The 12,539-nt window shown below is 44.3% G+C and overlaps 1 protein-coding gene across 11 annotated transcripts in view; it reads right to left on the bottom strand.

Annotated features, from left to right (window-relative positions):
* Nucleotides 1-12,539, bottom strand: part of ELF2 (E74 like ETS transcription factor 2) — a 45,650-nt gene that overhangs the window by 17,936 nt on the left and 15,175 nt on the right. For 2 of the 11 annotated variants that reach the window (XR_012587244.1, XM_074588936.1), the window contains exon 1: nucleotides 6,364-6,675. The exons of 7 other annotated variants lie outside the window; for them this stretch is intronic. Coding sequence is in view for 1 of the 4 variants with exons in the window: in XM_074588936.1 (XP_074445037.1) it covers nucleotides 6,364-6,421 (58 nt within the window). In the remaining 3 variants the exon portion in view is untranslated. Of the gene's footprint in view, nucleotides 1-273; nucleotides 481-6,363; nucleotides 6,676-12,539 lie in introns of those variants that run through there. 2 more of the 11 variants (XR_012587246.1, XM_074588937.1) reach the window with 2 other exon arrangements.

Genomic DNA, 12,539 nt, shown 5'->3' with positions numbered 1-12,539 from the left:
AAAACACAAAGCACAACAAACACTATGCAGGGTTTGGGTTTTTTTAAGCGATAACTAAGGAATAAGGTAAAAACATCTCTTTTTTTCAAGTTCTGAAAGTTTATGAAAACTAAGTAATTAATCAACAATAATTTGAAGTAACTTCAAGACAGCGCATTTAAGTTTGCCACAGCGCAGACCACAGCAACTCGAACACGGCAGCAACGCTAAGAAACCTCCTAACTTATCAATTAAAACTACAATCCTATTCACGGCCAACTCTATATTCCTCACCCTCGGAAAGGTTTTTAAAAGCGGTGAGTGCAGAAACACCTGTTGCACATCATCCCCACGCTGGCTAAGGTACGCCGGGCCGGCTCTCTCCAGTTGCTCTTTCCATTTATGGCCATCTGCTCGAAGCTGAACCGCTCCAGCCAGGCAGCCGGCAGCCCAGGAAATCTATCTTTAGCGTAAGCAGGGTCATCTATCTCCGGCGTCAGAGAACTAAAGAGGATTCGGCAATGATTCTCTACGAGAACTTCAAGGCACCTATCCTGTTACTGAAAACAGGATACTAAGAAACAACCTGACATTTGTTTAGTGAAAAGCAGGGAAAAAATACTGCTAGTGCTGCTTCTGACCCAAGAAAACACTAGATACAAACAGGTTCACACAGGCACACACGGGGAAAAAAACCTTCCAGCATATTGCAGTTTATTTAAATGCAAGGGTTAAAAACTTGAAAAACCTACTAGCCAGCAGACTAAACATATAAACCAGAACCTAAAAGAGAACAAAATCTGGAAGATGCACAAATTTAAAATTCTGGGCGACTGAAATGTCTCGCTGAACCAGCTGGGATTCCCACTGCCGCCCTCTCCCGGGATGCTATTTAGGGGGCTTTATCTTTTGGAATAGCAGATGCCTGACAAAGCTGACGTTCCACCACCACTTCACGCAAGGCTGGGAACAACAAAAGCCTACCTAAGAACACAGAAAATCAGGCTACAGGAATGGGTCTCTACTGCACCTTCTGTCCCTTGGTGGCAATCAGCAAGAGTTTTGCACCCTGAGCCCTTTCCCCAGCTGCAGGTGCTGGGTGCTCCCCGTGCCTGAATAAGCTCCTGTTTCTTTCCCAAGCAGCAGTTTGGGGGTGTCCCGAGTCAGACCTGCACTGAAACTGAGTGGTCCTGCCCTGCAGGAAACCCTCCACCTAAACATTTTTCTTTCTAAAGAGAAGTTTCAGTTGCACAGAAATCTATGACTAAGTTTCCCCTCATCTACTGGATAAAACTTTCCAGTGATCTTCAGAATACAGAAACAATAGTCATCTAGTCATTATAAATGTATCAATTCTACACCAATACTGAAATTAGAAAGTCCAAATCAGCATTTAACATATTATTATTCTAAAGTATGAAAAAAAGATTTAAAGCAGGTCAGCAAAGCTTTTTCACCGACACCTCTGCCTCCCCCACAGCAGAGAGCTGTACAATATTCATTTCTGTTTCTGCTGGTTACCATTTTTGGGACAACTAGTTAGCTTGCTTCTGCGCAGATATCAGGTTCAGTACATAAAAGACTTCTATAAAGAAACTCAAAGAACAGCTGCCAATTTCAAATGTAAGAGCATACTGAACTGGCTTATTCAAGTCATCTATTCCTAAATGCTTAAAAGCATACAAAAGTTTCCTACTTTTGTATCCAAAGTATTTACTGTAGTGTAGCATCAAAACTGTTCCCTGTAAGTAAGAGGTATTTATAGCAGAGAGCAGGAATGAGGCAAAAAAAGATAGCCAAAAGCCATCTTTGCACTTTTCCAGTATTATGGCATCCTGCTGAGGGGTTAGAGTGGAGGGACAGGAGAGGCAAACCCCCCCCAGCATCAGGGACTAAGGCTGCAATACCCTAACAACAGAGCCAAGGAGATAAGAAGCAACCCAACCTTTGCCCCAAGCAACCCCTCCACTTCCAATAAAAATAGCACCATCTCGTCCTCAACAGCCTCTGACATTTGAAAATACAAACTTCACAAACGTTTTTCCAACATCAGTTACTTAGGACTCCACTAAAATTGCCACTTAAAAAAAACATCAAGCAAAAAATAGTAACACTTCTGCCTTTTGCTGGAACACACGTGCTGCCTGTCTATCATGACAGTTAACAAACTAACCTAACATTGCCAAAAAAACATCTATTAAAATGCTAACTAAAATAAGTGCTATTACCAAGTTTGAAGTCTTCTCAGCTAGCTACATTCTCCTTTCGCCAGTCCAAGATTTTAGCTCAGAAGTTTTCAGTTGCGCTCAGGAAACATTATTGCACCAGCACATTTGGAAGAGACAAGTGCAAATTCATATCTCAATTTGTATCTCAATACAAATTTCACATAAAATGTCTTTTTGCCATGCTAGAAAATGTCTAACTAGGAGAAGACAGAGTGCTCAGTCTGGAGGTGTGATACTGACAAAAAATACAACTAGGAAAGATACCCCAAAAGATGAAGTGGGGAAAGAGGTTCTCTCAGAAAGGGGATGGGACAAGGGAAAACCAGGCAGTTGTTCTTGCAGGTGACTAGATCAAGCGTCATCAACTAAATCATGCTGGTATCACAACACTTGGTAGCACTTCTCACAATAAAGACAGACTGGAAAAAAGCAAACCAAAGGAGTAGGATTCCACAATAAAAAAAAAAAAATATGTCAACTTCAGTCAAACACCATCACCACAGAAAACCACTGGCAGTTATTTACTACGCCATACCTTTCAGGCTCGTAAAGCTTGTGCCATACAAGCATACATCATCACAGCAACCTTAATCTTCTCTCGGGAAATACAAGGTTGCGATGCACAAGCACAGTATCACAGCGGGCAGAAAAATTTCTAACCAAAGAATAACGTGTACAACCTGTTTCTTTAAAAATGCCCGATTCACAAATTTTTTATCATACTTGTATTATGAACCACGGTACCACTGTGCGCATATACAAGATTCACAAAGCTAAACCAGACTGTATTGCTTGAGTAAACAACTTAAGATGTAGCTCTGTTACCTTATATATTCATTTAAAGAAGAGTATCCCTCGCCTGAACGAAGTAAAGTATAAAGTAGTTTACGCGGCTGGAAGTAAATTTCCCAGACTTTGGTAGCTGAGTGACGTAAGAACTGCCATTTACTGATCAAGAACACATCAGAGCTCACACCACCACTCATCTTTCATTCTTTTAAACCAAACCTCATCTTACTGTTGTTATGAAGAAATCTGATTACTTAGCACTTCATTTTAAAATAGTTCATTAAAAAAAGCTTCTGGTCTGTTTTCAGAAAATAAAAATCCTCTTAGAAAATAAAGTAATTTTAATTTTTAAAATGTGAACAGTTAACTACGCTAGTTGATATCTATCTTCATGTTGACCTAATGTCTTCTAGCTCCACTTTCTAAACAAATAGGGTGTACAGTAGATTATTCAAGGCTCTCAACAGCTGTTAAAAAATACCAAACTTGGTAATTAAGTCTGATAGGGCTGTACTTTAGCTTTACAGAAAAGAATACTGGCAACATATCCATTTTGAAACATTGCCCCCAGTTTTAACATAAAACAAGAGTAACAAAAATTAATTAAAGCAAGTGACGAGAGGAAAAAAAAATGGACTGAAATTTTCAAAATAGTACTTTCTGAAACTGCGACACAGCTCCCTTCTCTTTATCTGAGGAGCTATCAATGTCTGCATTTACAAGGTCAACACTTAACTGTACCACCTGATTTACAATAGCTTATCCTTTAATACTATCAGGCAACCAGAGCAGTACTTTAACGAAGAATTCACAATTCCAAGCATGGAACTCAGTCAACAGTGACTACACACATGCTAACAGACCTCATTAAAGTTTATTGGCATTCACACGCTTGTTTTATCTCAGCATTTAAAAGACCACGGTAAACAGCAGTGGAAGGTAGTAACAGTGCTTAAGCCACGTTTTAATTAAAAACAGTTGAATTGCCTGTACAGGTAATACCCAGAAATCTTTCTGTATGCAACACTTGACTGGAAAAGAGAGCTTTTCATTTTACTGCTTGTTTTATGGCAGACATTTGTTCAGAAACTGAAGAACAATTCCTTGGATTTTTTCATATTTCCCTAAACCTGGCTTTGCTCGTTCAAAAGACTTTCAGCTGCATACAATTTAAGGACGATGCATAACCCACTGCGTATCCACGATCAATAATGAAGATGTGAGCAATCATCTCAAAATACTTGTCTCCCTGTGAGCCATATGTTATCAGCCCAATATTGAGAGACATATTAGCTAGAAAGCCAAAGCATATCTTTGTAAAGTCATTTAGGAGTTGCTCTTACCAGCAATTAAGATAACCTTAAGTGGTAACAATTTTGGTCCAGCTTTCTTCCCACAGTTACCAAACACTCTGAAGTTTTCTCAACACTGAGGCCAGGAGTCACAGGAAAAGGCAAGGTATAATTAATATACTCCCTCAGGATAGAGGATTCCTCTCTTAAATCCACGTGATAGCATCTACATACATAAGTAAAGAGATACAGTATCCTGATAGTACGATGGTGGGAATACTAGACGCGCATAAGTATCTGTATCCCTCACTGCAATGCAAGTATCAAAAAAAAAAAAAAAAAAGAATTAAGTTGGCTGGGCTACGGACATCAGGAAGAGCAATACAAAGGTCATTTGTTATTTATCTAAGGGTTGGCTCGCAAGCAATCTGGTTACACTGACTTAAGAAGCTGTTGACACAATAATCAACAACTTAAACGTGTTCTATTAATCAACAATCAAAATTAAAAACCTAACTGAAATCTCCTGCAGTAGCGAGTCCTGCAGAAATCGGAGCTGTGTTCTACCCGGAAAGCGAAGCTGTCTTCTCCATCCTACACAGCAGAGTGTCTAAACGCTTATGACATGCTCTGCTTTTTCTGTTCCGTAGCAGAGTTCTTTGGGGGCAAGTGGTGTGGTGGTTCTGCGCATGTATGGGGTTTGTTCCCCTCCCTACAAAAACCCTGGGTGTTTTTCCACATTAAACACACTAAACCATTACAAAGATTAGGTGACTTGCCCCTCTTGTTTAGAAGGGTATCTTAATACATTGGTAAATGAGAGAGCATTCACCTTTAGTGCACGTTCAAGCTCGTACAAACCTACTGCTGTGTCAAGGCAAACCCAGTATTAAGGTATACTCTTAATTAGCTTGTGTCCAGGCACTAACCGCACAACTAATTACCTATAGTGCTTACGCACTGTACTGCTGCCTATGATTTCCAAGGGCAACTTTAAAAAGTTGAGCTCCACGTTGTAAAGACAAAAATCACCATCACAGATGGCACGACGCAGAACTGAAGGTCTGACATCCTGTTTGGGCGGCGTAACCTCGCTCATGTTTTCTGCAGGGCTGACGTTAAAACACAAATCCCGGGATCACCGGTGCGTCCCGTTGTTACAAGCAGCGGATTTAACAAAACCCAAAGAGGCCAAGCCCCGCCCGGTTCCGGACGCGTCCCCGAGCTCGGGTAAAGGGCGCTTGTCCCGGCAGCGGCCGGGGCTCGCGGGCCGTGCGGAGGGGCGGCCACGTGCGGCCTGCCGGCGGCAGCGCCGCCGCCACTTCCGTGTTTACACTCCGCTTCCCTCCAATTCCGTGCGCGCCCCGTCAGCGCCGCGCGGAGCCGCCGCTCCGCCGCCAGCTGCGCGCCCATTGGCGGACGCTGCGCCCCGCCCCGCCCCGCCGCCCTCCGCCCGCCAACGGCGGCTGCCCCCATTGGCGCGCGGGGGGGGGCGGCGGGGGGGGTCCGAGCCGGGGGGACGCGCCGCTTCCGCTACGCACCGCGCGTGGGGGAGGGGGGGCTCCCCCGCCGCGCTCCCCCCCCCCCCCCCCGCCCCGCACACGTGGGCCGCGGGCGCCTCCTCCCGCCGCCGCCGAGTTTAAAAGGGCACCGGGGAGGGTGGGGGGGGGGGGGAGCCGGTCCGCGGCCTGCCCGCTCAGACGGTGTGGCGGCGGCAGGAGGGGAGGGCCGGGCCGGGGGAGGCGGGAGGACAACAATCTCGCACACACACACTTCCTGGTTCTCGCTGCGGACGCGCAAACCCCCGCAAAACTCCTCCGCCCGCCCCGCCACAACTTCCGCCACCGCGATAACGGCGGTAGCGGGGCCGCCCGCCCGCCCCGGAGGCAGGTGCCGCCGGTGCCGATGGCCGCACGCCGGCCCGGCGGCTACCAAGGTGATCACTTCCTGATTGCCCTCCATTGCTTCCCCGCCCGCCGCTGGAGCGCGGCGTGCGCCGCGGCTTCCCCCGCACCGCCGCCAACCACCCTCCTCCACCCGCCCTCCTTCCCCGCTCCCGCCGCTCTGCCGCTTACCGGCCCGGATGAGGAGGTCGAGCTGGTTGGTGGGCCCCTCATGCAGGGACGTCGCCATGTTTACGCCGCCGGAACGGCTTCACATTGACCGGCGGGCGGGCGGACGGCGGGGGAAGGGAAGGGGAAGGGGGGAGGCCGGCGGCGGGGGCGCGCTCCCGGCGGGGCGGCAGGCAGGGCGGCGGGGCGGCAGCGGCGGTCGGCGGCGGGAGCGCTTCCTGCGGGGCGGCGCGGCGCACGCGATCCTTCCGCCGCCGGCCTCAGACAGGAAGTGCCGCGCCGGCACTTCGCCGCCGCCGCAGCGCGGGGCCGCCCGCGGGCGGGGGGAGGCGGCGGGTCTCCGCCGGGCGCCCGGGGTAGAGCAGCGCCGCCACGTCCCGTCGGCCCGCATGGCCCGAGGGGAAACCGGGACAAGGAGTCGCGCAGATCCGAGCGCAGCCGGTCGCCCCGGCGCAGCCCCGCCGCCTTCCCCCCCCCCACCATCTCCCCGCGTACCGATAAAGCCTCTTTTCGGGGCAGCGCTTCTCTCGGGCTGAGCCTGATGGCACTCACCCGGCCAACCACGAACACACTGAACAAGTTTTCTCCTTGGCAAATTCCCGGGCTACCAACTCTAGCCGGTATTTTTGCCAGAAAACTTGAGTCTGTCTTGAATGCCATGCCCCTCCTCTCCCAGACTCCGAGGGAACTTTAGATGCCTTTTCCAGTTAGCCAGAGGCCCCATCCTTCACCAAATCTAGCAGATCTGTGCGGAAGAAAGTTGTATCGCTTTCTTAATTAAAAAAAAAAACAAAACCACATCATCATCATCACCACATTTTAGGGTTGTGTCCTCTCCCACCTGAAGAACCACCTGCTTTGGTACCATCACCTGTCCTGCCAGACCCCCAGCACATGTCCTCCAAGCTTCCCAGCTGAGTCAGTCCCTGTGCTGCTCCTTCCCAGGGTCACACCAGAGCTGCACGGGAAGAGCAGCTGTGCCAATTAAAGCAAAGCACATCCTACACGGAGATCACGTGTAGGAGCTCCTTCGTTAACGCCACACACACCTGGACAGATCTATATTCTTAAGCCATTACTAGAAGGATCAAGCAACCACTTAGTGCCCAAAGAGACATCCCTGTACACAACAGCTTCACAGCTCCAGCAGAAAAAAGTAAAGGGTACCCACTGCATCCATCTGACCATAAGGAATCTCTCTCCCCCTCTCAAGTTTCAGTAGTCCTAGCACCTAGGTCACAAGCAAGAATTGAGAAGCAATTTTCCCCAGCACAGAAATCATGGAATAGTATCGAGTATGAATCACCTCCAACTGGTAAATTCAGTACCTCAAACTTTTGACAGCTCGTACTCCTAGCACAACTCAAGACTTTTTAGGAACACAATTTAATGACCATTATTTATATACACAAAAATTCAGGCATTTTTAGACTTCACTTATCTGATCCTGACTGTAAGGAATTAAATTTGTTTGTGATCTCATCAGATAATGAACAAGACCTGCAAGCGAGATTGCCCATTCTCACATTGAAGCCGTGACATCCAAGGGTAGCTTCCGTGCTAAGTTTCGGCCAGCCGAGCTCTTTCCAGCCAGAGGCATGGACAAAAAAGGCACTCTCCAGCCAGCTGTGACTGCACAAAGCTCTCAGGCAGACACAGCTCTGCCAACAGCAGAGCACTCCTGTCAGCTCACGTTATTCGGAGAGGTGGAATAGCAGTGTTAACAAGAATTCCTTCTGTCAGCGTTTTTCCACTAGGGGACTCCGCTGTATTCTCCAGCAGAAATTTTTCTAGCGGAGACAAGCCGAAGGACAAGTAAAGGCATTTTAAGTAGGCACACAATTCGATGTTCAATAAAACTTCATTAAAACTTACTCAAATTGAAGTGGAAATCTCATGCAGTGTAGTTTAGCAACGCTGTAGATTCAGCTTATGTACCGAGCACTGAAATTACTGCCTACTCACGTTGCTTTGTCCTGTGTATCTGCTCATGTTAGAAATTTACCCACGCTTCTCTGCAAGCAGTTAGGTCCGCAGCAATAAATTGCAGTTAAAAATAGTTTGTCAGTTTAGATCCAGATCCAAAGGTGCACTGAGACACTAAAGACCTCTGAAGATCCAGACCTGTGTCAACAGGAGGTCACACTTAGATCCTTTGGAAAAGACGCATTCGTAGTTTGCTGCCTTACTGTTTGCCAAGTAATTCAGTGAGGATTGTCTACTGATTGCATCTTCCAGTCACGAACCGGAGTCTTTGACTCTTATCCAAGTTGTTCTCTCTACCCCCTACAGGCAGAATGAAGTTTTGCCTAAGATATGTGGACTCCTTGAATAAGTGCATTCCAGTAATCTGCGTGCGTAATTTTTGACTAACACCATGTGTCCGACATGAACAAAAAAATAGTATAAAATGTCACGCTCTTGGTTTAATACCGGTTTTCTAAGCAGTGTGTATTTACTGCTGTGAGCACAGACTTAGCACAGCGTTTGCCAATTCACATCAAATGGACTCCAACAGCTGCACACATTATTCTGGTTCTTCGCTCTCTCTGATCATACACAGAGAGAGTATCGCTCGATGCCCAAGGGATTCCAGGCAGTTTAAAAAAGGCCAAGCCTATGCACTTTCAAGATTATAATGTAAGCAATTACAATAAATTTATAAAGCTATCATTTTGACCTGCGCCCAACTTGTTTATACAAGTATAGTATTAAAGCATAACACTGTCTTTAAGGAGGAATGTAATTTTCCCCAAAAGTGCTGCAGTTCCATCTGTTTAAATTACACAATTTCCAGTGTTTTATGCTGAACACTTAATTGATTTGCCACATTAATAAAATCTAACTATCTCAGGGGAAAAAAAGACAGTCAATAGGGGAAAAAAGTAAACATGCACTTAACTTTTTAATCTCTTTTAAAGCCTCCTTTCCAGGCAGAAGGCTAACGAAGAGGGATACAAAATCTACTCAAGAGAGTGGTGGGTGGCCCAATGAGGCAAGAAATATTTACTGTAATGTAACAGAACCACATGAAACTGCAGATTAACTTATGTTTCTCTGGCATGAAAAAAGTAGAAAAAAGTATATAGAAACAGATCCCCAAACAGCAAATATATTTATTTGCCTATTTTTTTTTATTTTTTTTAAACTGCTAAGCTTGTACAGAGACTAAGCTTCATTGCATTTTTTAAACCACAAGCTCAGCTGTCAAGACAGCCAGGTAGACCTACATGCTCACCTTACAGCTACTAACAGCCAGGAAAAAAAAAAAAGTCAACATTTATATGCAAGAAAGTTACCATTCAAAACTGTGCTTATGACACACAGGAATGTACTAAGTGTAAGTCTTAAGTAATTTCAAGACAATAACAAGTAATCACATTTTTAGCTGACAGCAACTCCATCCCTGTGCACTTCAGAGTCTTTGGTGGATAAGGAACTTGGACAACAGGAATTGTATCTCCCTACTTGTATAAACACAGGAATAAAATATCTATCAGCTCATGCTTTCTTGTTAAGGGGTATGGACAACTTTGTTCACATTGAAGGAAGTAAGCTTCACTACTACTTCACTACTTAGTCACATCCAGAAGCTGGATGTGCTTAATTGCCTGCAAGACAGTGGATGTAGAAATTCAAAATATGAAAAACTGGAAGGTTTCAGATGATTTGCCAAATTGGATGGGAGTGGGATCATCAATTATCTTAAGCATCCTCTTGAACAGTCCTCAAAATTCATACAGCATTCTGTGGCTATAGAGGAATTGTCAGTTTCCTCTCCGATAGTCTCCCATGCAAAGTTGCTTTTTCCCACAATTCTGACAAATATGTTGAAAACATTCACCGATAATAGACTGTGGTTTCTCTTGGAAAACTATTTCACAAGCTTTATAACTTGAAACGCTAAAAGTACAACTTCCAATGGTAACTTTTTCCTTCACTAACAGCAAATGATGAAGAAGAAAGCAAAAAAATGCATATCTAAATACGTTTAGCCACAGAAGATTTTAGTTATATTCTAGTATGACAAAGCTACGCTGGGAAAAGGCAAATATCATAAAGCAGTTACTTATTCTTACAGAAGTGGTTTGTTTGACTTCATTTAACTGAATAGTCAAGGGTAGGCAGCAATCTATCTGAGGGTAGTATTTGCAGCCTACATGAGAAATCGCCAATGATAACAGGAACAATACTGAAATGCCAACCAAGCTAAAAAGCTTCAAGTAACCTCAGAAGTCTAGGCATGTCACATCCCAAATGCCAAAACTGCCTATAGATTTTAAATAGTTACGGAAAGGTCAGTTTTGCCCAAGATGCTGAAGAAGTTCACATCTAATAATTACAGAAGTAGATGCTGCCTTCAACAGAAGGCTATCAAACTGTTGATAATTATTACTGCATTGATGATATGTAATGATACAAAGAAACATTTTTAACAGTTTGATTCCGGAAACACGCAAGAAGATGCAGCAGTCTCCTTTACCAGCACATCAGCATCATCATTACCAGCCGCTGTGGATCCCACAGTAGAAAATTGCAAAAGTAACAGCAAAATAACCACAAAGTGTCCATGGAGGAACCAGGGAAATAATGAGGAAAAAAAAACAGTGACCATGCCAAGCTTATCTTCTCAACTACACCTTATGAAGGCTAACAATACCAAAGCCACGAGTCTGTCACAATCTGCACCTTTAAGTGGACTCAGGATCCTGCTGTTGCCGTTCATACAGCAATTAGTAATTCCACACAGAAAACCAAATGCATTCTCAGGAATGCAACTACCTTTGACAAACAGAAAAGGAATTCCTCAAAATAGCAGGTGTCTACATTCCAGAATTATTACTTGTGAATGTGGAATAAGAAAACTTGGCTATCTCAAAAAAAAACAAACAATAAAACCAACCAACTGACATATGCACTTCCCTCCCTTATAATGAAATTCTTTAATTTCAGGGCAGTCTAGCAGACAATTATAAATCAGGGATTCGCATAGCACATTACATGATTTTACAAAATCAACAGTATTTGAGATTGGTAATAGCCTAGTGTATGAACTATGCCACCATCAAGTAATTCTTCTGTTTAAGACCTAGCATTTATAATTTCTTAAGACTTCTCTGATAACAACAAATATCTATTCTATAAACCCACTGAATCTTTATAAGGACTAAATGTCCTACTCAAACACTTATGGCTTTACTGCGTAGCTGACAACAAAGTCTAGGATCAATCTCCCTTTTAATACACAGATCACCTTCAAAAATTATTACTTTCAAGTTTGTCACTATATTTTTGATCAATAAAGACCACTAACTCTTGAGTGCTCCTACCACGGTGGTGTTGGCGTGCCATATTGCATTCTTATTTCAAGATACAAACCACAAAAATTTTCAGCTTACATTAGCAAAATGCTGTGGCTGAGTCTTCATAGCAACACCCTACAACTCGCCACTCCCAGTTGCAACTGGAGTTGAGAGTTTAGAGGAGAGTGCATCTGTACATCTGAAGTCCAACCCATAATGCCTCACACCAGCAAGCCATTTAAATAGCCTTTCATCAGCCTCAGAAATTAAAAATTATGCCTGTAATGTGTAAATAAATTAGACTTTATTACAAAATACTTAGTCTTGCAGTGTTCTTTCAGTACCAGTAGAGCACTGAACACAGCAAAGCAGAAACCTGTTATCTAGGAGGAACTGGACACCACAACCAGGCTGTTACTGTTATGTAAAAATATTATCATCCATAGAGCAGCTGCACAGCTCTCTTCATTAATTTCTCAGAAAAGGAAACACCAAAGATGACATAAAATTTAAGTTGCAGTTGAATTTGGTTTCTGAATTAAGAATGTTACTGAGAACAGATGGCATAACTGCTACAGGTGCTATACCATAGCACATGCAATGGGAGGGGAATCGCTTTGTTTCATTGTCATCAATACTTAAATAGCAAAAACGCAACAGATTTCCTGGCAGTGTGAGAACTCACACTGACGTAGCAGCAGCCTGGTGTCAAAAATAAAATGAGCTCACATTCAAAGGATAAATTCTTAACCCATGAATGTGCTAGAGACATCTAATTCTTGCAGTAGAGCAAGTACTGCATGCAAAGTTTTATCTCGCTTTTATCGAGGTAATGGGCTTCATCTTAGCTCTTTGATGAAGGCGGTACTAACTTAC

The sequence above is a fragment of the Larus michahellis genome, chromosome 5 (assembly GCF_964199755.1).
Source record: "Larus michahellis chromosome 5, bLarMic1.1, whole genome shotgun sequence".
Taxonomy (NCBI): domain Eukaryota; kingdom Metazoa; phylum Chordata; class Aves; order Charadriiformes; family Laridae; genus Larus; species Larus michahellis.
Note: the sequence above shows the minus strand (reverse complement) of the source record. Positions and strands in the feature narration are given on the sequence as shown.